Source organism: Erigeron canadensis, chromosome 6 (genome assembly GCF_010389155.1).
Source record: "Erigeron canadensis isolate Cc75 chromosome 6, C_canadensis_v1, whole genome shotgun sequence".
NCBI lineage: Eukaryota > Viridiplantae > Streptophyta > Magnoliopsida > Asterales > Asteraceae > Erigeron > Erigeron canadensis.
This window is the reverse complement of record NC_057766.1, coordinates 38,647,284-38,675,129: the sequence shown is the minus strand read 5'-3', so window position 1 is coordinate 38,675,129 and position 27,846 is coordinate 38,647,284. Positions and strand designations below refer to the sequence as shown.

At 34.6% G+C, this 27,846-nt stretch overlaps 4 protein-coding genes across 4 annotated transcripts; 2 read left to right on the top strand and 2 right to left on the bottom strand.

Moving 5' to 3' along the window:
* Nucleotides 1–8,253: 8,253 nt before the first annotated feature.
* LOC122604068 lies at nt 8,254–11,314 on the top strand. Its single transcript, XM_043776968.1, has 2 exons — nt 8,254–8,613; nt 11,070–11,314. The coding sequence occupies exons 1-2, from the start codon at nt 8,299–8,301 to the stop codon at nt 11,193–11,195; spliced, it is 441 nt and encodes a 146-aa protein (XP_043632903.1). The 5' UTR covers nt 8,254–8,298; the 3' UTR covers nt 11,196–11,314.
* A 1,548-nt stretch (nt 11,315–12,862) lies between these two features.
* On the top strand, nt 12,863–14,702 carry LOC122603340 (trihelix transcription factor ASIL2-like). Its single transcript, XM_043776014.1, has one exon. The coding sequence runs from the start codon at nt 13,223–13,225 to the stop codon at nt 14,489–14,491; it is 1,269 nt and encodes a 422-aa protein (XP_043631949.1). The 5' UTR covers nt 12,863–13,222; the 3' UTR covers nt 14,492–14,702.
* A 2,027-nt stretch (nt 14,703–16,729) lies between these two features.
* Nucleotides 16,730–22,841, bottom strand: LOC122604847 (phosphatidylinositol-3-phosphatase myotubularin-1). Its single transcript, XM_043777709.1, has 18 exons — nt 22,716–22,841; nt 21,904–21,975; nt 21,618–21,689; nt 21,362–21,425; nt 20,963–21,012; nt 20,568–20,857; nt 20,380–20,453; nt 20,095–20,158; nt 19,931–19,996; nt 19,655–19,754; nt 19,457–19,570; nt 19,215–19,384; nt 18,818–18,902; nt 18,385–18,615; nt 18,203–18,262; nt 18,035–18,099; nt 17,667–17,946; nt 16,730–17,287 (listed from the first exon to the last, which is right to left on the bottom strand). Exons 1-18 carry the CDS (start codon nt 22,839–22,841, stop codon nt 16,781–16,783), a joined length of 2,490 nt encoding a protein of 829 aa, XP_043633644.1. The 3' UTR covers nt 16,730–16,780.
* Nucleotides 22,842–24,359: 1,518 nt separating this feature from the next.
* Nucleotides 24,360–27,462, bottom strand: LOC122603521. The gene is made up of 2 exons (XM_043776245.1): nt 27,276–27,462; nt 24,360–26,542 (listed from the first exon to the last, which is right to left on the bottom strand). The coding sequence occupies exon 2, from the start codon at nt 26,465–26,467 to the stop codon at nt 24,716–24,718; it is 1,752 nt and encodes a 583-aa protein (XP_043632180.1). The 5' UTR covers nt 26,468–26,542; nt 27,276–27,462; the 3' UTR covers nt 24,360–24,715.
* Between the last annotated feature and the right edge of the window lie 384 nt (nt 27,463–27,846).

Here is a 27,846-nt window from a genome sequence, read left to right as displayed (position 1 = left end):
TAGAAACGTACAACTTTTTTATGCACGTTAAATGAAGCCCTTCAGTTAGCGTTTTCCTTAAGTTTATTATTTTATTAATGATTTTGTAAAGATTCATCACCCTAAAAAAGATTTACAAAATTTGTTTGAGTAATAATCCTAACATTGATTATGTTTGGCAAATGAGTCGGGGTTACATGGTTAACTATCACTTTTATTTATATTTTCTATAGTGAATTTGTGCAAAATAAATAAATAGATATATATATATACATATTTATCTAATTTTCTATAGGGAATTTGTGCAAAATAAATAAATAGATATATATACATATATTATTAAAGCTGTGAAACCAGATTTTAAAATGGTACACACATATATGTATATATGCATATGTGTCCTTTATTTTGTACATGGAAGGATATCCGGCTCTGTTGCACCAAAATCCACGAGAGAGGAACTGGTGCACAATGTTCGGTTCTATGTACATAATAACTAGACCTTGCAAAATGGGCGGGTCGGACGGGTTTGGGTAACGGATCGAAATGGGTGCGGGTCTAAGCGGGTCATTTCAGGAATACGGGTCAAATAGGTGCGGGTTAAAACGGGTTGGGTGCGGGTTGACCCGCTTTTTTTCTCCAAAAACCACCCATGTCCTATGTACTTATGTATACTACATGTACATATATAATTAAAGTGAATTGAATCGTTTAATTACTTTTAACAAAACCATTAAACACAATTTTACGCAACAAGTGATAATGTGAAGTTCAAGAATACATGAAGTATATAAATAAAATAATATAAACATAATATACAAATATATATAATATATGAGAAAAGTGAGCATGAGCCTGTTATACATCCAACTTAGGGGAAAAACTCCTCAGATACCAATATTTTAATATTTTGAATAAATATTTGGCTCTTCATGATTTTTATGGTTTAAAAAAAGGTATGTTAAAGGTTTTTCCACCCAACTTAGGTGCCTAACAGCCTCATATTTTCTTTCCCCATAATATATATATACGACTATATGCCTTATTCATTACTTCACCATCTCCGAGAAACATCGCTGCTTGTTCACCATCTCCAACACACACAAACCATTCGATATATATATATATATATATATATATATATATATATATATATATATATATAGCTCTCCGATAACCATGGCTATAAAACCAAAAACCGTTAAACTTTGCTCTCCAACAACCATGGGGTAAACATGACGACGGGGTAATGACCAGCAAGAGGGCTACAGGGAGGTGGTTGCGCCGCCTTGCCGGCCAACAATGGTGGTTACATCTAATCGTTTCATCATCCTAAGTTCCATTCATACGTGGTGAGATTCTGCTTTATATGCATACCCGTTTGAGCTTGTAGCCTTGACCCGCTCGACCCGCAAATGACAGATCGGAATTTGAGTGGGGTGTATCTGAAACTCGTTTTCTTTTCCTTCCTAGTACCCAAATAAACCAAACAAGGGATAAAATTTACCCAATTAGACCCGTTTATCATGTTACGGGTTTGGATTGCCAGGTCTAATAATAACCTAAGTATATGGAAAAAGTGAATATAAGGTTGTTCGACAAGCTTAGGTGTGAAATCTCTCACATACAATTTTTTTAATATTTTTTATTAATGAATAAATGTTTGGGCCCCATAAGTTTTAGGAATTAGAAAAAAAATATGTGATTGTTCAACACCTAAGCTTAGGTACCTACAGCCTTATATTCCATTCCCCCATATATATATTATATCTCATTCCCTTATATATATATGGGGGAAGTGAGTATGGGGTTGTCCCCCATCTAAGCTTAGATGGGGAACCCCTCACAATTTGGTTTTTTAATCCATAAATATCATGGGGGCCTCATCATTTGTTTAAAATACAAATATTATTAAAATATTTGTGTGTGAGGGGTTCCCCATCTAAGCTTAGATGGGGAACAACCCCATACTCACTTTTCACTATATATATATAGGGGAACAATCAAGTAAGAACAGTTTTAAAATAAGAACGGTGAGAACACTTAAAAAACATCATTTTGATGCATTAAAAGTCCATAAAACTAACATAGTGCTTAACTAATTATCATTATTTAAGTGTTTAACAACACATTGATCCGTCAAAAGTGAAAAAATCACGTTTTTTGTTGGATGCATCATTTTGATGAATATGCATCCAAGATGGATGCACAAAACAAAAAACGTGATTTTCTCAATTTTGACAGATCAAGGTGTTGTTAAACACTTAAATAATGATAATTAGTTAAGTACTATGTTAGTTTTATGGACTTTTAATGCATCAAAATGATGTTTTTTAAATGTTCTCACCGTTCTTATTTTAAGACTGTTCTCACTGGAATGTTACCCTATATATATATATATATATATATGGGGGATGAGAATATAAAGCTGTCGGATATCTAAGTTTAGGTGTGGAATACTCACATATTGTTTTTTTAATCCTTAAAATTATAGGGGGCATGCATTTATTCATTAAACAAAAAATAATAAAATATTAGTATGTGAGTGGTTCCACACCTAAGCTTAAGTGCCAGACAACCCTATATTCCCTTTTCCGTATATATATATACATACATAGTAGGTCTTTTACCCGCACGATGTGTGACTATTTTTTAAAGCAGTATAATAATAAACTATATTATGAAACATGAAAAATATAGTGACCTCTAATCCTTGGATGATGGATTATGTAATGTGAACTCCATGCATAATGTTTTAACATACAAATAGACCTAAATTCAGGTTGAAATTTGGCATTGAGGACTTTGGTTATACTTTAAAGAATTGTTATAGTTGGTCGAATACCCGCAACATACATTTAGGTTAACAAAACAAAACAATGAAGTGTAGTCATGATGATTGAATCTTTTGACTACGTAGAGCTTGATGAATGTTTAACTATTTGTTAAATAGCAATTATATACATACACAAAATAAAGCTTAAAAAAAACCCTTTTTATAGAATTACTAATGTGATTAGATTATATTACCATTCATCCCAAATACATACAAATGGAATCAATAACAAATAAATTTGTAATCGTACGTACAATTCTAACAAATATAAGGATTTAGTAATATAAAATTTGTAATCGTACGTACAAAGTGACGATTTTATTAAAAATAAAATAAATAATAATAATAATAATAATAATAATAATAATAATAATAATAATAATAATAATAATAATAATAATAATAATAATAATAATAATAATAATAATAATAATAATAATAATAATAAGAACAACAACAACAACAATAATAAAGGGTATATAAAAATTTATGGATTTGTAATATTCTTGCCAAATTAATGTTGATCAATCCCATAAATATATGTACAAAGTCCCATCTGATCCTAGTAAATGTCATTAAGAGTTAAAGCTCCAAACTCTGTCAATTGCCTAAGGAAAGGTATAATCCGTTATCTTGATGCAAGATACATCTTTTTGGCATTTTTTGAATCATTTTTATTTGATGAAGCTAAGTTTTGTTGGAATTGTTGGGGTTTGAAAGAGTGAAAAATTCAGGTTGTGTTGGGAATCAACTAAAGGAAGCTTGAAGCATTAACAAATCATTATATGCACTTGGTGATATTATTAGTGTTATATCTTCAGGAAACCAGCACTTACCTCACATACCTTACAGAAACCACAAACGCACAATGTTGCTGAACGGCTCACTCAGGGGTACTGCCAAGAGGTTGATGGTTGTGAACATATTCCCATTGAATCCAATTTCGAGAAAACTTACAATTCTCTTATGTAAGTTTTGCTTATCGTGTTTTGTTTTTTGTAGATTTTACTTCAGTGGTTTTAATTAAATAAATTATATATTATCCAAATATGCATCAAAGGTGCAGACTGCTGTAAATTATCCAAGAAAGAATGTTTCATCGTAGGAAGTTGCAAGGTTAAGGAAACTATTAGCATATTGGAAGGAATATGTAGGTAAAAGAGGCGACGATGATAAAGAACATGTGGAGATCCAAGAAGAGGGTCATGCAAAAGATACAAATGACAACCGACATTTCATGTAGAGTTGTCATTTCTATCTTTTGGTGGACGTTTTTCTTGGATCTCCACCCCCTCTTCATTGTCACCACTTTTTCCCGCTTGTTTCTTCAAATATGCGAGTAACTTTCTTATCCTTGCAACTTATTTTGAAGATACATTCTTGCTTGGATCATTTACGATAGAGCGCACCCTTGATGCATACCTGAATAATAAATATACATTATTTAGATAAAACTTTTTAAATATTAATAGTGAAGTAAACAATCAACGAAAAACACAATACAATTAGCAAAACTTACTCAAGGGGGTTACAAGTTTCTGCTGAATTGGACTCAGTCAGCGGAAGATATGTTTATGACCATCAATGTTTTGGCATTGCCCTCGATTGAGCCGCTCATTAACATTGTGAGTTTGTTATTTCTTAGGTACATGCTCAGTACCAGTATATAAAGCACTAATTATGTTAGCAAGTGCGAATAGTGATGCGTTGATGCTTCGAGCTTCCTTTAGTTGATTACTAGCAGAACCCAAGTTTGTCACTCTTTCGGACCCACCTAGATCAACAAACTTAAGTTGCATCAAATAAAAAAGAAATTAGTATGTCAATCAAAATGCATCTTACGTCAATATAACGATTTATACCTTTTCCTGTTTTTTTTTTTTTTTGAACATTCAAAAACTGATTCATTAGAAAGACTAGCGAGTAGCTAGTATAAAGACGTACAGGGATAGCAAAGATAGGTACAACATATTAGAAATTAAAACTACACCATCTCGGCCAATCTATTTGTATTTTTGTTGATCTATTTGTTATCCAGGAGAAGCTTGTATCCTTGATTTCTTTGACAGCATAGTGAATTGAGGGGTTTCTACCGGAGAAAATGTACTCATTGTGGCATTTCCATATAGTCCAACAGTAAGCCAGGATGACCAAATTAACCAAGTTGCTCTTTGTAGAGCTGTAGTGGAGTTGCTTGTGCAGTTCGAAAAGTTCCTTGAAGCTGGAGGGGTTGTTGAGGGGTAATTTGCACCAAGAGAGAATATGGCTCCAAATTATGTTTGCAAAGTTGCAATGCAAGAATAGGTGCTCGGCGGTTTCATCAACTTGTTTGCAGAGAGGACAAGTGGTTGTGTTAAGCGGGACGTTTCTCTTCATGAGAATGTCAATTGTTGGAGCTCTATTCATCTCAAGTCTCCAACCAAGGAAGTTGACCTTATAGGGAGCTAGCGGGTTCCATGGAAAGGTCCAAAATTTTGGTCCACATTCAGCACGTTGAAGGAGGGATCTCATTGATTTGGTGGTGAATTGACCGGAGTTATCATGCTCCCATCGCCATGAGTCGTTTGAATCTATCAGAGTTGTCCTTGAAATTCGATTGAGCAGATTTTCCAATTGTCGGTTTGGAGATTTGTACTTTCAACGATATTTGATTGGATCAGATAGGACTTTGATATTATTCATTCATAAGAGTCTCGGCTGTGTGTCGTGATATGTGCCTCTTTGAATGATGTGTCTGAGATCATCATATGTGGATATGAATACAATAATCGCCTTTTTACGGTCACTATTCCATACACAAACCAACATTCCAGTCAACTCATAAATAAAGGCTTTAGAATATTACTTTGAATATCGGTAATGGCATCATCAAATCTATAGTCTTGCAGATGAAACATAATTTGTGTGATTTTAAAATTTTCATTGAAGTTTCGTTAAGCTATTAGATTGTTAAATAATTAAATTTATGATATTTTATGCCATGCAAGATATCATAGTGATAAAAGCTAAGTAAGTTTGAAAAGTTAATGTAACTTTAATGTTAATGTAAATTTTAGGGTTTAGTGCGACAGAATGTAACTAACTATGCCCAAAAAGTTATAGTGTGTACTAACTAACGTTTTTGTTTATTGTATGCATAAACTTAGTAAAAATGTTTATATCATGTAATTTTTTGTCACCGACCAATCAAAACCTTACACGTGGCCTGTTTAAATTTTTTTTTTTTATGCGTGGCAGCTCATATGGGCTGCCACGTATACACATTGCATGATTTAAATATTTTTACTAAGTTTATGCATACAATAAACAAAAACGTTAGTTCATGCACACTATAACTTTTTGGGCATAGTTTATTTCATTCCGGCACACTAAACCCTAAATTTTAATGTTAAGATATATGGGTATGTTGTACTTGTTAAGAGTTACTAAAGATATTGTGATTTTAAAATGCCTACATCAGATTTCTAGCGTGTATAATTAATATCCTTCATTGAAAGTAGCTCTACAAGTAATATCAATTATTAAAAATAATCTTGCACAATTAATATCATTCACTAAAGGAAGTTTTGAAAATTAGTTTGGGAAAAATTTACTGAAGATAATTTTATGCGAATACTCTAAGATAATTTCATGTCTAAAGATTTGTAAGTGAGAACCGGTGCTTGTGATATTTGAAGTATATAATACCTATGTAAAATTACTATAAATATAGTATTTGTTTTGATGAGAAAACCTTTATATAAGATCTTAAAAATACGATTTTGTAAATATAAAACAAAGAATTTAAAGATAAATATGTAAAGACTCAAGATCAGGACATTGATCTTGATGAAACTTTTAAATAATGTAGTTGTGATAAAGTAAATAACACCAAGATTTGTTGACGGGGGTAAACCCTTGAGTCTATTATTAAGTCTTAGGTAAAAAATCTGAGAGAAAACAATCGTTTCTGCTTAGTTCCTTTATTAATGATTGAAGAATACAATGCGATGATAACAAGTGTTTTGATTGACTAACTGAATGTTGTGTGTGTGTGTGTGTGAATACAGGTGATTGAATGAATATAAATGAAGAAGTATGAGTTGTAGCAACTTTTAGTGTGATATAGAATGTTGTGTTCGTCCCCCAGTGTTGTCATTTGAGTTTGTATATATAGAGCTAGACGTTGAATTACTTATGAAAAATATGAATGGTAACTTCCCAAGTCGTGAGTGGAAGTCATATAAACTGAAAATTAATAAAACCCCTTAAATTCGGAATTTTGGTGCAGATAAGGCCGTCCCAGACTGTCACCTTGGCCGTCCCAGACTATGCTCCAGAAATGGCAATTTTTCAAATTTTTGGCTTTGACTTTCCTTGACTCGTTTCTTCATCCAATTAGCTTTATTTTGCTACTTATGATCTGAAATCACTCAACAAACATAAAATCGCCCTAATCTTCTATTTACAAGCACACCAAGTGTCATTTTTATCCATTAAGATTATGCAAATTAGGCGTTCATCACCCCTCTTCTTTAATCACTAATTTAAACATATCTACCCAATATACTTATAATAACCTTAAATCTCAATCATTCATTTTTTTTCTCTCCTCAAATCTCAACCACTCATTTTTTTCTCCCATCCATAAATCATTTTATTCCTTTAATTCATTCAAAATTTTTTATCTCAAAAACCATATATCGATAAATTACAAAAATTGTATGGGTGTTCTTAAAATTTCATGCTATTTCATTAGAGATGTCATTCGATATACTTTCGACGAATTTTTAAATCCGAGGGCGAAACCCGTACAGGTAAAGCATTTGCTATCACATTCAATTACTTATCACCTCCTATGACCTATCACCCCACCATCTCACCGCCGCAATGCACGAGTACTTTTACTCATCAGTTCTAACACACAGGACCAAACATTATAGTTTAATAAAAACGAATAAAAAAGATTTGAAGTCATCCATGGCATAAAAGAGTGCTTACAACTTCCTAAATTTTGAACAATTTGAGAAATAAACCTCGGAGGACCAATCGGGTTTCATCTTGACCAACTATCCACCTATTCTACAACATATCAGATGACCAAATCATCAACAAACATTTCGTGAAATTTGTCTTACTAGACAAATCTAGAAAAAGACCGACCCTAGAAGTCCGGCCTTTTAGGCTAACATATTCGAGCCTAAAACTCAACATTTGCCTAAACCTACCTTATCGGTATTAATGTTCATAACTTTATTAATGAAAAAGGACCGGTTCAATAGTGAAAAACATTATCAACCAGCCCAAATTAGATAAACCGGCCCATATATTAGCCCTTTTAAAAGCTACTTTAATCGATATACACTATACTTACCATTTATATACACCACGCGCTACACACTATTATACAACACCACGCGCTTCAGCTAAGCTTCTTAAGTTTGACCAAATTGGTTATTTCCTATTCATTCAGTCTTATTGAAGTTTCCATCAAAAAATCAAAAATGACGGAAAAAGGAACTTTAATTGTGCGCCAAAACGACGACGAATCGATCCAGCAACAGAATCCGTTATCTTCGCTGTTCTCGAAGTTCACTCAGGTGTTGTCTAATTTCAGGTTGCCGCAATTTCCGCCGGCGAAGAAGGATTCAGTGACGGTGGAAACGCAGAAGAAAGCGGTGGTTCGTGATGGTGAAGTGGTGGCGGTTTCGAAGTCGGCGACGGTTACGTATCCGGATGGCCGTTCGAAAACTGTCGGTTCCTTGAAACTTGAATCGGAAGATATGGAGAAGGACACTAATCCTGCTGTTCTCTGGCAGGTATATATATCTATCTATATCTATATTTATTCATCTGTACATATTTGTGTATCTATGTGTTGATATTATAGTTTTCGAGTTATATGATAGACACTTTCAAGTGTTTTACACAAAGTGGATCATTAACCTAATTAATTTTTCCCTCATTAGTTTATTGAGTATGAAATATATACTTATGTTATTACAATGTATGTATTGTGTGTACTGGTTGATTGAATTAATAGGTTGTGTTACGCAATCCAACTAAGTTAGCTTTCGTGTTTTGATGATGATAAGATGTTATAGATTTAAATTTAGGAATTCTGATTGTTTGCTGGATATAGAGAGAGTGGTTGTATACTGTAAATAGAAATTAGTCGTGTTTCTGGTCTTATATTGTTTGCAGTACTTATTGCGACATGGAATAATCCATATGTAAGAACGGATTGTTTTCACTGTTAGTGAAGTACGTAAGTGTAGGGATGGGATGGATGTTGTTGTAAAAGGTAGCTGGTGATGGCTCACTTTCTTTTGCTTTGTCCAAAGGTATGGCCCCCTAAAGACATATTTATTCTAAAGGGTTCAATGGCCAGGTGGGAGCATAAGCTTTTTTGTTTGTTTAGTTTGGTTTGTGAATATCGTTATCTTCTAGTGTCTTTTTTTTTTTTTTTTTTACTTTAGACTTTGTGTAAAAATGTATATCAAATTATCAATAGAGGATACATCAAGAATATCTGGTAGAAGTTTATGCTGTTGACAGAATAGTTTCCTGCAGATGAGTAACTCTAATTTGAAACGTTAGTGAATTTAATTAATCAGATGTAGAGATAGTTATCTTATTGGAGAGAACACGTGTATTCAGAAACTGAATCTATCTACAACATATTTGAAGATGTGGATATATCTGATAAACAAATACTACAGATCATATGTCAAACGGGTATGTCCAAGTTAATGCATCAAACTATATTCAGCTACTAGTGTAGTTACATATATGTATAGAGAGGATTTAAAGATGTATATGTGCGTGTGGGCGTTGGTGGGTGCGTATCCTTAAAATAAGATTGTAGGATGCTGTCTTCATTAGTCGTGTTAGCAGCATTTACCAATCAAAGATACAGAAGTTACTAACGGCCTAATTTGTGTGACCAACTTTTGCTGTTATGCAATTGTCATATTCAGTCTTATTCTTTTCAACAAACGGGACCAAAGACCAGTTTTTAATGTTCTGTTTGCTGCACTTGATAACCAAACTTTATGGAATCTTGGTGGTAAATATACTAAATTCTCTTAATTTGCGCAGGCAAATTGAGTATATTGATCTATTTTACATTTTTACTTGGGTAGATAAAATCTACCTGATACCCTCATCCAGCTCTCTGGAATCTCCACTCACTGCTTTCCCTAATATACTGCTCTCTTTATATACTTAAACACAACTGTATCATACATGTATGATATGGTTGCATAATTCTCCTCCCAAGAACTGTTAAGTTGTGTTCTTAAGTTTTATTTAAGAGAAGAAGAGAAAAGAAAGGAAAAGATTTAGAAGGAGAATACAATAGATTTTAGCCAAGAAAATTTCATCCCATTTTTGGGATGATTGGGAAGGATGGAAAATCCACCCCTTCTCTTCCATTCATCTCTCTTCTTCTCTTCTCCTTTCTTTAAAAATTGAACTCGAGAACTGAGCATTATAGCTGTTACAAGACATTTTGTATCAGTTGAGAAATACTCAAAAGAGTCTGTTATAGCTTTTACATGTTCTAATAGACTAAATCATTCTATTCTATAGCTGAATTTGTAATATGCTAAAATATATGTACCTTTTCCTTTATGGTATAATATTCTAATCATTAGTCAAACATTTTCGCCAAGCTATGTAACATCTGGCAAATGGGTTTCATTTTTTGACACTTCTAAATTCTCAAGTTAAAATGTAACTTGTTTAACACTTGATTTAAACTTGTACATGTAATTTTTGATTGTTATTGATGTGGGAGCATTTACCATCTACCTTGCTGTATTGAAAGCCAGAAACAGTTTATTTAGACTAAAATCAGAGATTGTAAATAAATTGGTCATACGGGTTGGTAACATATGAAAGTAGGTTAGATCTTGTACAGTCAGAAACATTGAACAGGGTCAACCTAATGCACTCTTTGTCTGTTTTCTTCGACATTTTTTAGGAAAATGTCAGTGTTTTATATGCTAACAAATTGCATACAAGTAAACTATGATTATAATAAATTAAATTTTTGAGTGAACCAGCTTGGAAGGTTTTGTAATTTTAGAGTACCCTTTGGGAAGTTTGGGTAACTTTTGACCCATTAAACCTGTTTTCTTTTAATGTACTTATCTGATCTAGACGTTTGACCTGTTAAAGGTATAACACAACATGGAAAATTATCTGTTCTAATTGAAGTTTTATAAAGACCAAGATACTTCCCAACTAAGATCTATTCTGTTGATTTTAGGTTTATGCAATTGGAGGTATTTTGATCTTGAAGTGGGCTTGGGGACAATGGAATGAGCGCAGGGATAGAAAGAAGCCATCCAATGAAGACCCGCCATCTTCAGCACCTACCAATGAGGATAATTAGTGCCTAGGAAATGTGTTTAAGATCCGATCTTTTGACATATGGCATATAATTCACATACTTTCTCTTAATCTGTGTAAACCTGAGAATTACGATGAATATACAGGTTCAAAATTTCACTATGTTTTAGTTGATTTAGAGATTACTGGTCTGACTTTGCTATTGCAGATATCATTTCACCTGTGTAAATGAGGATTATTTCAGGACGTGCTTTTAGCCAATGACATGACCCAAAATCACTTTCAAACCCAATCCAAATTCTCAAGTTTATGGGTTCATCAAAAGACAAGTGATTGTTAAAACATCTTACCGAATACTGTCAATAAAAGGAGGTTACCTCAATCGTAAAAGTTAGCCAACTCAAGGCAAACATCCTTTTATTTTCTGTCATAGCAATTATTTACAAATTACAAAGTTATAAAAAGTTGTGAACAAATGTGGGCTGGTATAGATGCTCATGCTACAAACAAGATAAATCTTGGGACTAGACAACGCGCTTCCAAGTTCCAACATTTTCAGAATATGAAGATAAAAAAGTACACAAGTGTTGAAGATGGATTTAAATATGCAAAAACACAAATTCCATTATTTGATAAGCAACTCAGCCACTGTTTGATACTATCATATGATGGCACTAACTTTGTGACGTAACAGAATCCTCTACGCCCTCCTGGCCAAGGTTGTTTAAGATTGCTTTAATTGGACGGACCATAAAATTAGAGGGGAAAAAAGGGGTTCCAATGGGACATTGAGATAATTTTAAGTTAGTTACATATATCTATGATGATGATTACAAATTTACAATTCAATAAATTTAACAACGAATGTGGAATAAAGACGTTTGTTCATTTTTGTAACCTATTTTAAAAAAATTTCAAATCTAAACTACAAAATTTACATTCTGTTATGAAACCAAAAAAATATGTAAACAAGCTGTCCGGTAGCTTTTGGATTTGCTGTAGATGGTTTAAACAAAATTCATGTGTCCATTTGTCAGATTTTCTTTTACCAAACAAAATATTTACCTACGAGATAACGAGATGGGATCTAAACTTTTTTTAAACTACAAAATGTTCAACAAGTCTTCCGGTTGGATACTTCGTAGATGGTTTCACTAATCGATATAAATTGTTCATATCACAAGGAGTTGTGAATAGACCGATTATAACGGGTATATATACTAGCCTAGCTTAGTGGTCACGACTCCCCCATAGGTGATGGGTTATGGTATGGAGAAGGATAGGTGAAAGAGGAAGAGGCGGTAGCAAGCATTGACGTAGGTGAAAGAGCGAGTGAGTCCGTTTCTACGTTTTAAGATACTTTGGTAGAGTATTTGAGTATATTGTAGTTATAGGTTATAAAGGAAAAGAGAAAGTGGTAGTCGTATGAATGTGAACGTGATCCTAATGTAATATTTTTTTTGAAAGTCATAAGGTAAAAGTTATGTTAACACAACAATAATAGTATCGAAAAGGTCTTGTACATAGTTCTAAAGTCACTATTATATTTACATCATCGGAGAGATTAATGGATCCCATGTATTTAGCCAAGAAAGAAAATAAAACAAAGAATGACAAAGATAGATATAAAAAAACTAAACACCCAAATTAAAAGAAAGCAATAAAAAGAGTGATTATAAAAATATTAAATTTAAAAAAACAACCAAAACGAGGGAAGCCGAGCCTGAGCCGGAGCCAAGAAAGAAAGCAAGAAGGAAAAGTAAGAAATACGTCCGGTGTGTCGGCTTTCGCTTTAACTGATCCCACAATGATATGCCACGTGTCCCATCTGACGGCCGACTTCTCCGTCAACTTATCATCCCTTCTCTCCGTTTTTCTCCGTCTATCCTTTAATTTTTATTATTTTCTCTTATATCGTAAAAAACGCCGGTCAACTACCTCCTCCCCCTCTCTCTCTAAAAACCCTAATTTCCTTTTTCTTTCTCTCTCTATAACAAACTTTTTCACATCTTTCTCCCCCTATAGAGAGAATCTGTTATATAACCGTTTTTCAGATTCAGATTATTTGATATGGAAGACGATGAAGAGATCCGCTCACATCAATCAATCGGATCCAGATCTGGATCTCCAGATTCACCGCCTGCCAATCGCCGGATCTCCGTCACCGTCGCTTCCTCCACGCCTTCTCCGAATACGTTGACTTTAGCCTTACCTTTTCAACAACAGAAAACCGTTGGATCCGGTGTCGGAGCTGGCGGTGGTGGTGGAGGAGGACGTGAGGATTGCTGGAGTGAAGGTGCGACGGCGATATTGATCGACGCTTGGGGAGAACGTTATTTGGAGCTGAGCAGAGGGAATTTGAAGCAGAAACATTGGAAAGAAGTTGCGGATATTGTAAGTAGTCGTGTTGATTATTTAAAAGTTCCGAAAACTGATATCCAGTGTAAAAATAGGATTGATACTGTTAAAAAGAAATATAAGCTTGAGAAAGCGAAAATAGCTGCTGGTGGTGGACCTAGTACATGGACTTTTTATGACCGGTTAGATCATTTGATCGGTCCAACCGCCATTGCTAAAAGCGGTGGCGGTTTGAAAGGCGGTGGAGTTTCGTCTTTCAATACTCCACCGCTTCGAACTGTTCCTGTTGGAATTCCTGTTGGTGTTAGATCCGCACCTGTTCAAAGTTTGCGACTAAAACAACAACAGGAACGCCAACAGCAACAACAACAACAACTGCAGCAACTTCAATTCCAACAACAGCAGCAAAAACAGTTGCAGATGCAACAACAACAACAACAACAACAACAGCAGCAGCAGCAACAGAAACAGCTACAGCTTCAGCTCCAACAACAGCGCAAGCGGCTGCCTCCGCCTCCTGCGTATTCTGATTCTGAATCCGAGGAGGAGGCGACTCCGGATTCGCCGCCTGAATCGCATCTTTACGCGCAGAAACGTGCTAGGTTTCCGTTTAACTCAAGGCAGCAGCAACCGGAGAAAGGGAGAGGTTCAGGAGAAAACAATTGGGGTGATTCGGTTAAGGAATTGACTAGAGCGATATCGAAATTTGGGGAAGCTTATGAACAGGCTGAGAGTTTGAAACTGCAGCAAATGGTGGAGATGCAGAAACAGAGCATGAAGTTTGCAAAAGAGCTTGAGTTGCAAAGGATGCAGTTTTTCATGAAGATGCAATTAGAGTTGTCACAATTGAAACCAACTCGGAGAGGTGGTGGTGTTGGAAACAATAACAACAATCATCACAATAATCTTAATCATAATCATCACAGCAGTAATCATAATAACATAAGCAAAAACAATCGTAGTGATGATAGTAATAATTAAATTAGCAGTGTTGTTAAGGTTTGGGGTTATATGGGGCAATTGGGTTATTTAAATCAAAAGGGTTAGTGATTGACCCTCTTTTAGAGTGTTTAGGAAGATGTATGTAATTTGAATTTGCTTGTTTTGGAACTTATGAGTAGTTCTATGTTTTCCCATCTATGTCAAAAGATTTGGAGGTACATTTATTCAATGCTTAAACAAGATTGATCAACTTTTCTACCATCTTAGACTCATTGGTTTTCTTTTGAGGCTTTTCGAGATTCTTTTTTTTTTTTCATAATGTTTTCAGGCATATTTGGTTTTCCTGGTTGAGTGATTCATCAAGTAATTTGCTTAAAGGTTAGCCTTGGGAAGAAATTCTTGAAGGCACAACACAGGTCCGTATTTTATGTGTTTTTCGCTGTTTATGCACATAGAAAATGCCCAGCTTTTCTGGTAAATCACTACATCAAGATACGGATTTTGATGTGATTTGTGAGTTCAGATTTAAAACTGATTAGATTTTTTATATTAAAAGCAACAGACTTGGAATTTTTGAATGTCCAACCTTTTCAATTTTGTCTGTCTGCAATTAAACTTGTTTCTAGTGATCAGAGTACAGTGTCCAGAAATGTGAAATTCTTGTTCATAGTATGGTGTTAAATACACAAATATTCATATAGATACACTCCGTAGTTCTATAAAAACATCCTAGATTTAAATCCAAAATACAGAAAGTGGTGTCTTTCTTTGCAATGTCATTAACATGGTTAATTCAGCTTTTCTAAAACTAAAATACCCATCTCATTGAGTCTTCATATGTTCGTAAACCTAACTGTGAAAACCATATAACTTAGTGAGTTCTTTTTGTACCTGTAAATCCCATAGTAAACCTAACAATATAATCATATATTTGATTTGTTACCTTATTAGAACACTATCCAGTGAGTTTTTGTTGGCGCCGATATTAATATGAGAGGGGAACGTAGACAATGTAGTCCTTGGCATAGCTATAAGCAGTGCAACATTTTGGATTTTTAGTTTAGTAATTTTAGTGGTGAAAGATTTAGTGATAGCGCTTACTAACAATAGTGGATTGTGGCCTGGATGACTCTAGCTTTGTTATTCATTCCCCTCATTGCTTTCCGCCTCAATGACCTGGTTACCTTCTATTGTAGTTGCAAGCTTGTCCTCAAACCATATGGTATCATATGTATTTGGTTGTGTATTTTGACCTTTGTTTGTGATATTTCCTCTTTTAAACAGCCAACAATATTTTATTAAAAGAATGTCCGACAAAACATTAAGACATCCAAATCACACATCACCAGTTATTAGACCAATAATACAACCATAAAATACAAAGTATCTCAATCACCATAGCCTATGAAAGAAATTGAAATCGATCTAGCCTTGCCAAATGATATCTTAAATTCTTTATGCTCAGTCTTGTCTTCAATCAGTGAAAACCAAGTGCTTTGATCTCCCGAATGACACGGTCAGTCATACTCGGGGACCATTAAAATAACTTCATTACGAGCTTTCCACAAACACCATAAGGATACCAATACAATGAATTTCACTTCTTTTTTCCACTTAGTTGAGACTCGCAGATGATTATGGATGACCAGTAAGTCTTTACAGTTTCTACATCGTTGTTGGGAATTGGAATTTACAAGCGTGTTCTTGTTACTCTATGGCATATGGAAAGTATATATATTTTCTTTCAAAGTTAGTTTAAAGTGTTCCTTTTTGGGTTTCTTGTATCACATTGAATCATTGATAATAATTTTTCTTTATAAAAATGAAAATAGTAGACAATTAGGTTTCTTTCTAGAGAGAGTAAGCAATAACTAACACAATTTTATTGGCTTCAAGGATGCTAATTAGCACCAAGTAGAAGTGGAAAAGAGTTCAGTCTTTAATTCGACCTCAACACTGGAAATATATGCTCCAATACTAGTTTGCTGTATATATTACCATGTTACCCGGAAATATTAGTTTGTTGTATATATAACCATGTTAGCCGAAATATGTACTCCAATACTGGAAATGTACTGTTTACTCCAATATACCGAATACTGGAAATAATTTATCTTTGGTTAGTTGGTGCAAGTATTCAGTGATCAGAAGTTTGCAAGTGGTTTGCCTTTCAAAAAAGAAAATTATGTACTGTATATAGTTTGCCCGTAAACAATTATAAAATGTAATGATTTTCGTCCAACAGAAAGTAACTTTCGCATATCCAGAATAGCAAACTTAAGCTAAAACCTTGTGTTGATTACCTATGTTGCATTTTTGCAGTTTTTGTTATTCGGGCTGAAAGTAACTATCATGTATTGATAACTTGTCAAAAGCATCAAAATTAGCTTTCACGCCTATAAATTCGTTCCTAATTCGAGCACAACCTGCATTAGGCCACCTACAACCTCCATCTGGTGCCCATAGTGGACACCAAGACTCACAAATGTAATCGGTCAGGTTCCCAGAAGTTTCACTGGTATCTGCAGTTACCAAAATAGAGACACACAAATCTGTCTCTTTCTCATATGTGTCTCCACTATCTACTGTTTCTCGAGTTGGAGAAGTTATGTCCACCTTTTCAGCTGGATAGTCTGCAATGTCATCTGCTTCTGAAACATGAACTATACATCCAAGTGATCCGATTGCTCGTTTTATACAAGAGTTTTCCATATTTGCTTTTCTAGCTAAAGCCATGACTGAGTTGCTGGCCTGGCTCTCAATAAGGAGATCAGCAGTCAAGGACTCCACTGTTGTCATTATTTCTCTGGCATTACTCTCGGCTAAATCTTTTGCCTGTTTGGATTAATATGTAAAAAACGACACTTTAGAAGGAAGACTGAAATTCTGAAATGAGGAAAAAGCATTCATAAATTATATACCATGAAAACAATGCTTGGAATGTAGGAACTCAGCAAGCCTATATATCAAAGATAGCCAATTCGGACGGGTTGGATAATGGGTCAAAAATGGTTGGGTTGACCAGAAACTTTCTTGACTAATTTTAAAAGTCCATGTGCTTAGATTAACATCTTAGACCCCATTTCTTCCATGTAAATGTAGCATCATGCCTTACCATTAAGCAACAAAATCAGACTTTTGACCTAAGCACATATACAATTTATGTAACTTGGACACATTTCATTGTAGAGGTTTAGACTGTCATGATAGTTACCTTTTGCAGTTCGGTGTACTTCTCCATCCAATTTCTGCATTGGGTTTCAACCTGACTGGATTGAGATTCTGAAGGACATGACCAACGAAGATGGAATTGAGGCCATAACGTTGGAGCCAAAGCTGCAGCTGGTGGTAATAATGGACCATCATGTCTGGACGGATCGTAAAATATGTTGTAGTGTGCGTGAGAACTTCCCTCTGATGCACGCATGTCAGCCAAATACACCCACAAGCATTCAGATGTCTCAAAAACACCAGCTCTTTCTCTTTCATTCTCACTGAAGTTTAAATTTAGAAAGATTATATTATGGAAAAGAAATCAACAGCTGTTGTAAAACAACTCTATAATTTGTATAAAAGACGCACTTGTTGCACAAGAAGTTTCCAAACCGACATGAAAGCACACCATCCAGAAAATCAACCAAAAAAGTCTGTTTGATCCAGTGAAGCATAACATAATCATCATATGTGCTTAAGCCCATAGGATATTGAGATGTAAAAAATGTACTTAATCCCATGAAAGAACATACTTACAGAGGAGAACTCAAATGCAAAAGGGTACATCCGTAATAGTTGTGCAACACAATCGACCCACTGTCAAATGAGGTCAAAATATACAAAATTAACAAACATAACCATAAAGTTATTTAAAACAGGACTATACACTTAATGAAGGAAATACATCCACTACAGAATAGTCATTATAAAGTAATTACCTGAAGAAATATTGGAGAATAATTGTTTGAATGATGTGCATTAGAGGAGGCTAGAGATTGAGGTGTAAATGACCCTGGTGACTGACGCATGGATGATGATGATAAGATGTTTGGACTCGAAGAATGTCTGGAAAGTTCTAAAGGCATATTGTCACTCCCGGAGAAACTTGGCATTCCAGCTCTGTCTGAAAATGGATGACCAAATGCAAGCCAATCTTTTTCAACAAGAGCCTGAGTGGATCGTCAAAACAGCAGGAATTTAATAGAAGCAAGCATGTCAAAAATAAAAGAGAGAGGAAGTGTTCCATGTGAAGAATTGTTTCAGGTTTACTTCGATAATGATAATACGGGCTAAGTATCACGTTTAAACAATAAACCTAATGAAAACATCGAATGAGAGACTTTAGTAACCAAATGTATGACTAGCAGATACCTGAAATCCTTTAATGGTGCGATAATATGGATCAAGTAATAAACTTGCGAGGGCGACTAACTGGCTTGTTCTGTCCCATCCATCACTGTATCACACAATTACATCTAAACTACGTTACAAAAGAATACTTTCAGTGACAAACTGTAATGCAGAATATACGATGACTAAACCTTAAAGCAATGATAACAGAACAACCATTGGATACTTAAACATAACATTATGACTGATACTTCAGCATGGAGAATGAACATAACTACAAGAAATCCGCGAAAACTTTGTAGAAATTTCAGTTCACACAAATATAGACTCTACCATAACCATATTATGAAAGATAAAGCTTAATAAGTGATGGATCAAATATCAAACTCTAATATGAGAACATGTATATTTAGTTTACCTGCAATGAACAAGTATTGATGCCGACTCTAAGGCAACACGAGCAGCAATCCAAGCAGAACCAGCCAACACATTGTGAATATGTATTAACCAACCACTATCACCAAGGGTTGATACTGAAGCAGACATACTGCTAAGATTACCTCCACCCCATGTCCATCCACCATTTCTCTGTTGGAATAGATCACAACCTTGAGAACACAATTAGATATTAAGTAACATGTTCATAGTTTAAAATCATACCAAAAATGAAGACATTCCATCCGATGATTTGGTTCCATGTGTATCCAAGTAGTCTCTGAGACGAACAAGACTTTCTCTCATACCATGTATATTGTCTATCCCAAAGAATACAATCTGAACACATATATATGAGAATTACACAAAAGAAAACATTATCATCACATAAACATGTTATTGTAACTCAACCGTTTGACAGACCTCACACTGAAAATAATTAACTGAAGACTCTGAACCCCCACCCATTGCGCTGTTTGCCAGAGCATTTTTCCTTGGTCTTGCATCCGCTATATATAACTTCCTAGTAAGAAAATATAATAATTGACCACATTTGCACCAATGACAATGGAGTTGCACTACTGTATATTATCTCAGTGATTTGGATATTTACAAACCAATAGTTAGTGTGTAACCGACATAACTACAATAATTGTTAAAGCACGTTATCCGATACTAGACTTGAAAAAAGAAGACCACCTATGTAGTTGTTGTCCACTAGAAAATCGAGTACAAAAAGCACCAACCAGATTCTCATCAGCATTGCTGCAGTATTTCATCACATGATGTAATGTATTAAAAGAAAATTTTACATTATACCAAAAGGTCTAAAACTCCAGAAATACGAAATTAGCATTCTTTACCTCCTCATATTCATCATAAGACCAACCAATGGTTGGGATGACCTAGCAAGGACAGCTCCACTGCCTACATATCATTAAATAAATGGAAGTATGTTAACTTGAGCTTCGAGTTTACAGTGTTAAGGCTAGTGGATTGCATGTGCAGTCTAAAAATTGCTAAATTTGAGTTCGGTTTCTAATTGAATCAACTGCAATATTAGAAATTAAGTCTCCATTATTAAGCGGTTTCTATAACAGCTACTTGTATGTTAATCAAGACAATGAATAATTGAATCCAGTGCTTACGTATATCACACCATGATATTACAGGTAGTCTACAACGTGCACGAAATGCACAAGCTTTCAGCAGATCTGTATCTCTAATATCAGCAACACAAGTGTCATTGTTTTTTTTAACAGCACGCAAGCAAGTGTCAATGATTCAACTTGAAAGAGAAAGAAGGAAGCATGACTGCAAAAGAAACTTTGATGACCTGATAGCTTTTGGAACTAGCAAAGCAAATGGGTAAGTTGTACACATGTTATAACTTGCATTGGCATCACTGATCCTCCACCAATCATTAGATAACTTGAAGGAACCGTCTTCTATGTTGCCAATAGATGACTCAAGTGATCCCATACCAAGAAGCCGGAAGTACTCATTCAGTAGTCTCACTTTAGGATTTGTGTTACTGTCTCTGGAAGGACCACTACTAAAAGCATAAAGATCCCAGAGTCTAGTAGGCCTTGCCCACCTCATTAACGCATCAAAAATAGCACGTCTCTGTAGATTGCAAGCCGGTCGTATTAGTATCATTATCTGGAATAGTTGGCAGCCAAATGGATAATGAAGATATCAGCAATGACCAAATCTTAGACTACGTCTGACCTGTTTAGTCCGGGGACGGAATGCATATATGATTATTCTCATATCCTTGCCTGCAAAACCAATAAACATTGAAAGGCAGCTTTTTAAGAAAGGCGTATAACCAGAACTATATAGCCCAGGTGCAAGCTTTCAACACACAATTGAACTATCAAGATAATATTACAAATTAAGAGAAGCCATACAGCTGTAATCAAAGGTTTATGACACACACATAAACAGTTTTTGGGAATAGGTAACTTGGCGAATACCAGTTTATGAGTTTACACTAACATATTTAAACATTTCTATGTTAACTTGGCAAAAAGAAAATGTTAGATAATATCTTCCCCAACTAATATGACAATATTATTTACCCAAAAAAAAAACTAATATGACAATATTAGAAATGAGCAACCATACCGAAGACCTGAAGAAGCCTGCGTGTAGGTGCATTGTCAAACTGCCGAGTACCTTGCTTAACAACCTACGTCGTCATAACATAATGGAGATATGTCAGTCTACAGGCAGATAAGACGGTCAAAGAAGCACAAAAGATTAGCTTGATGGAGGACTATTTAAGGTCACAAGGTGTTCCTTCACGGCCTCATATCAATAAATTCGATACAAGTTGTAATGTTGTAATTTACTTGTATGCTTTGAATAAGAAAAAACTTACAATCCTGTTAAACTTTTCAATGGTAGCCAATGGTATCGTTCCTAATGCGATAATATCTCTAGAACCTTCACTCTGAATATAGATTTCAACAGAACATTATGTCAGCTGTTGAAAAAAATTAACCATACCCAATCCCGCCATGGGCAGGGTATGCAACCATATTTGGCATGTCTAATCTGCTAATGAAGTCTAAACAAACAGTAACAATATTATTACAGATAATCAAATAACATTCTATAATTTACACTATATCAACAAAGAAAATATCGGTTGATTAACAACTTACCAAAAAAAGAAGTCGAAAATTGGTCACAAACACGGTACCTTCTTCATCAGTGTTAACAAGAACAGCATGCCCCTAAAAGCAAAAGCACAAAATGGAATGAATTAGTGTCACAACAATGAACCTAAGGAAATTGGCAAGTTTCTTGGAAACAGGGTTTTCTGTCACGTTTTATTATTTTGTGAAACTTTGCAAGTCAATCATATAGGATATGTATACTAGACTTTCAAATTATGGTTATCGTCTCTGATTACCACTTCATTAGTAGCAGATGAACATACAATTATGCCATATAAGTTCAAAAGCAAAAATTCAAAGGTTTGATACATTTAAAAAAAAATTGAAGTTATATAATCTGCATGTCGCTGAGCCCAAATTACAAGTTACCGTTAAAAAATGCATTTTAAAAGTTAGATACACACAATAACAATGTGACAAGTTGTACATATTTAACCGCATTTTGCCAACGTTTACACCAAAATCAAAGTGAATCTCTTGCTCCTAAACAAATAAACAATTGTTTAGGAAAAAAAATCCCTATAATTGTAAAGACAACATAAATGAATTCGAAGAGAGAGCTTGCCTCAGTTATAACATGCTCATCTTTCAACAAAATATCAAATATTCCGTGAAGGACCGGCTCCTTTAATCTCGAAATTAAAATTAAACGAAAAAGAAAGAAATTAAAGAAATTCGAATCAGTTATAAATATGAACATATATGAACGAATTATTCAAAATTTAATATATGTAAAGGTTTGTGAATCAAAAAGGCTAAGAAGAAGCTAACGAGAGGAGAGATATATGTAGGTTTACATCGACATCGTCATCGATGGTCCAGTCACCAGCGTCAAAGTCGTTACATTTCTCTTTCATTGTTTCCGATATATCGGTTTCCGCGTCACCAAAAGAAGACGACCTTCGTGCATTTGGCATCGCCATATATTTGTCTAGCTAGCTAGGACGGATCAATGCATGGGATGTACGGATCGAGGAGTAATGTACGTGCTTTGTTGATGCGATGATATATAAAATACGTTACTAGATGAATTTATATACACACATATAATAACAAAGGCTTTTGGTATACCATGAACAGCATTATATTAATCATGTAATAATAATGTGTATAATAATACTAATAATATTCAGTTTCTTATTCACCCCCGTGTTTTCACGAGATTCTGTTTTACTTTGTAAGCCATTACCACAATCATACCATAGATATGTTTGCTCAAATATTTGCTAGAGCCTATAATAAAGAAACGAAAGGAAATAACTAGTAAAACATTTCATTAAATAAAGGGGGAAAAAAGCAAAGTCAAAATTGAACCTGAAAACTACGAGTATTTAATTGAAAAACAACACCTTGATAAAAGCTCGTCGCTCCATCCTACATCTACAAAAAAAAAAAAAAAAAACATAAAAAACAACCAATAATAACTTATGAGAAAAACGAATATATTTTTTTCTCAAATATGAGTCGGTATATAACATCAGGGAAACCTCATCATATAATGGTGAAACCTTACCCATACCCTATACAACGAGATATTGACTATGAGCCGTTACAAATATTCAGAGGAAAAAACCCCTAGGTATGACATCCCTAAGGGTCGACTCAAAACCTTTTATAAAACTGAAAATGTCTCTGACCAGCTAGTCTAAACATCATTGGCTAAATGAATATATTTCTAGATTTACTCTTATTTTTGTTTTAGATTAGGTCCAAATTTGGTTATATATTTTACATGATTCAAATGTTGTTTTGAAGCACAATATTTGTATTTTCGTTGAATTGTTAATATTTTTTTTTATTGTTTTTGAGTGAATTGTTGTTTGACATTTAAATTAAGTTTGTTTTTCTGTGTTATTTTTTTTTACTTTCTAAAATTTTAAGTTTATATTTACATTTCACTTCAGTCATAATTTGCAACCGATAACCTGATAGCGTCAATCAAAACCAGGGTTTTAAAAAATTGTCATCTGAATACGATATATGAACATATGAATCTTCTCTCGCCTTGTTGCTAAATTCAGATTTACTCTTTCATTTTAAAAGTGAGGAGCTCGGAAAAGAATGCATCAGATCATTCTCCCTTCTCCACCTCAATAAAATGATACACATCAGATGATCTCTCATCCTTTTACTCTGCCACCCTCCTTCCTCTATTACACCAACAGTCAGCCACAGCCGACTTCTGCAGTTCTGCCTGAAACCACCAGAAATCCCGATAACCGCCATACCAAACTTCGAAAACTACTCACAGTCACCTTGTCACGTTTGTACGTCCACCCCCCGAACAACCCATAAAAAAATTTACCTGTTTGGGCTGGAGGCGTTTCAACCAGTTACCCAACCTGGCTGACCCGCCCATTTTGCGTCCTCGACAGGTTTCAACACCAGAATAAGCTAGGTAAACAAAAGTCAACCATGAATGCTTTATCTATGCAGTGCAATTGCTCAACTTCAAACATCTTATATTTCACAAGTAAAAACTCTTATAGGGTGAAATCCACATTCTTAAAAATGTGATTTCATATTTATCTATACATCTACAATAAGAAACTCACCTGACAAGCAAATACCCATATATCAATTCTATGCCAAAAGGTCAACAGTCATCAACACTGCCCTTTTAGAAAACAAGTATTTATAGAATCGTTGAACATTACCTTTTAAGTATTAACCACATGGTTTGAACCGTTTGATCATGGTTCTTGAGAATCTACTTGCAAACGGCTCATGAAACGGGTCTCTGTGCCTTTAGGAAAGAGACCGATTGTCATTGCCAATAAGCTGACCATGCTGCTAATTAATTCACCAAATTTACCGAATCATTATTAGTATCAACAATTACTCCACCACTTTCACACTCCAACATAGCTTTTGCATTGAGTTCTCTACCAAACCGCCATATATAATTAAGACCAACAAGCAGTTCTATTATAGTAGCTTCAGTCTTTTCTTGATTTGCATAATGCAAAGTTTGTACAAGAAGCACATTCGTCTTGGAAAGCAAATTTTGTTGCTCAAAACTCCTCTCGGATTGCCATCTTATCATATTATGAGCGAGTGGTGATAACCATTCTAAAGTCGCTGATATAGCCTCATTCCATTCTTCTGCCAAACCTGTATCATAATCTGATGAAGCCAAGCTTTTTGCATACGGTTTTAATCTCCCTCTAAGAGCACTTTTAACATTCTTTGGTAACATATTGTATAAATCATCTCTAGCATCATGACCAATTAAGTGAGGAGATGCCACAAGTTTCTCAAGTACAATAATAACATTAGCATAATGTAATGCTAGAGCAGAAGCACCGAGAGTATCTAGAGGGGCATCAAAGATTTTCTGTTTGGAGCAAACCTCAACATCCGATTCTTCATCAATTCTTTGTGGAGTTGCAGAACAAGTAGCATTTGAACTTACATGACAATGCATGACAGGAGAACCGTTCCCACCGACCATGCATCCTTTAAAAGGTCCAGTGGTGCTCAAACGATTTGGCGTAGCACTCTTTCCCTGCCATAACTTCAGCCCGGTTTTTGTCACACGAGCTATAGGACCTGACTTTGAAGATGACTTTGGTGTCGACCTCCCAATAGGGCCAGAGTAAGTGATGTTTCGATTTTTACCAGAATAAGGGATTGAACTACCAAGTGGGCCTGAATGGAAAGTATTTACATTATGAGTTCTTGAAATCGGACCCGATCTAGAAATCTTGTCTCCCAAAGGCCCAGATGAAAACCTTCCAATCTTATACTCTGAGGGATGAATGGAAGAGTGAAGCAATGAAGATACAGATTGATTTCGATTCATATGATCAGAATCTAACGAATCAGAGTGATCAGCTGCAAGAGGCAACACATGGTTAATCCCAAATACATGTCCAATTCTACTAAAAATAGTGAAAATGGACCTTGCAAGAAGGTAAACCACGTAATCATGACTCTTGTTCCACAACGACATCTCTTTTAATCGTTTAACTTCTTGCTGCCGCCACGAAAGCTTCTTCGTATATTCAACTAAAATTATGCTATCTTGTTCCTCATTGCTCTTCATCCTCCTCAAAATTTGTTCAAGTTCCGAAAGCGTTTCCATTTCTTGATACAAACTTGCATTGATGTAAATAAACTTTTCCATCTTTTTAATTTTCTTGTTCATCTTTTTCCTACTCATCTGCCATTGATACTGATCAACCCCGGTTTTAACCAAATCGTCGAATGCACGCTCAAAGCATTTCAAAAGGGGTTCACTGCATTTTTTAGCAAGCCGAGTCACAACTCTCGCAACATTTTCCAAAGTATGCAACATTTCAGCACAAATTAAGTCAACTATATAACCATCATCATCCGAAACAAGCTTTTTAATACCTACTGAGTTACTAATCTCGTCCCTTAACTTGGCAACTTGTTTATCGTTAAGCGAATTCCATTGATGAACTAGCTTGGATAGCAAACTAGCTACTTCAAAAGCCAACACTCCGATCCGAACCTTTTCTTGGCCAATTTCATGCTTTTTTGACGATTTCCATAGACCCCGGAGCCACGACTCTGCCACCATCTCTTACCTCAAAAACCGATATTTGTAGCTATGAACAAAATATCGGTTCTCTTATTGATTACGATACGCCGTGATCTATCAACATAAGAGTAAGACAAAGTAAACACCTTAAAGATTCTAGTACAAAATTATTGCATAAATGAAGATACAATGACTTCAAAAGTCAAGGTAAGTATCAACATTGACTTCAAAAGTCAAACATTGATTCTCTGCATTTCTGCAATTAAATGATCATTCTACTTAATAAAAAAAATTTCAAAATTTAATTTCACTCTCTATCTCTTTTTTTTTGGCCTAAAAAGCGTTTAAAACCACAAAAATGACATCATTTGTGTAATTAGCTGGACAAAAAAATACACATGAAATTTCCACAAAAATGTGGACTGAACAATTTTTAACATTCAAAAGTGACTATTTGTATTTGGATTGGAATATAACTTTGAAATTGGAATTAAAGTGATTGTGATTATTTATAAGCAGCTACAGTAATAGATAAACTTCAATCTAAATTTTCAGAATCGGAGTAAATATTGCAGTTGAATCTGAAACGAACATTATAAATATAGTAATGAAATAAATACAAAAAAATATAAATCCGAACTTCTATAAAACAGTTAAATAATTAAATACAGTAAATATAAATAAATGAAAATAATATATGAAACGAGACCCTATGTGTCGTAACAATACAAAACAAAACAAAACATGCAGTGTGAAGAGTAGTGAAAGCAAGCAGTAAAAATTGAGCTGGCAGCTGAATATAATAAATAAGTAAAAAAATGAAGGAAGGAAGGAAGGAAAAACAGACCGAATTGAATTTAAGTGGCGTTGAGAAGGAAATAGAAAAGCGGAATCTTCATCACAACCGCAACAACAGCAGCAACAACTTCAAGGTAAGTCTTCTTGAAATTACAAATTGAAAGAATAGAATAGAATAGAATGAGAGAGAGGAGAGGAGAGAGTGTGTTTGTGCGTATAATGATGGATGAGTGAGAGACTCGTCACATGGTCGAGAAACCGAGTGAAACTTGAAAAGGAAACACACCATTTATTTTTCTTATTATAAAAACTAATATTATATTATATTAGTGAAGTGATCCCTACACAACACAATTTTGCCATATATAACAATATATGCATCAGACAGTGTAGGGTAAAATTGTGTTGTGTAGGGATCATTTCCCATTATATTATATTACTGCATAATAGAATCGGTGTGTTACTGATTAAACTTGAAAAGTGATATTTCTACAACATAATTTAACCATCTATAATAAATATATAATATTTTATACATAAACACAACTGCATAATACAGATATTGTTGTAGATGATTAGAATGTGTTGTAAGAATATCATTTCCCATTAAACTTACGTTA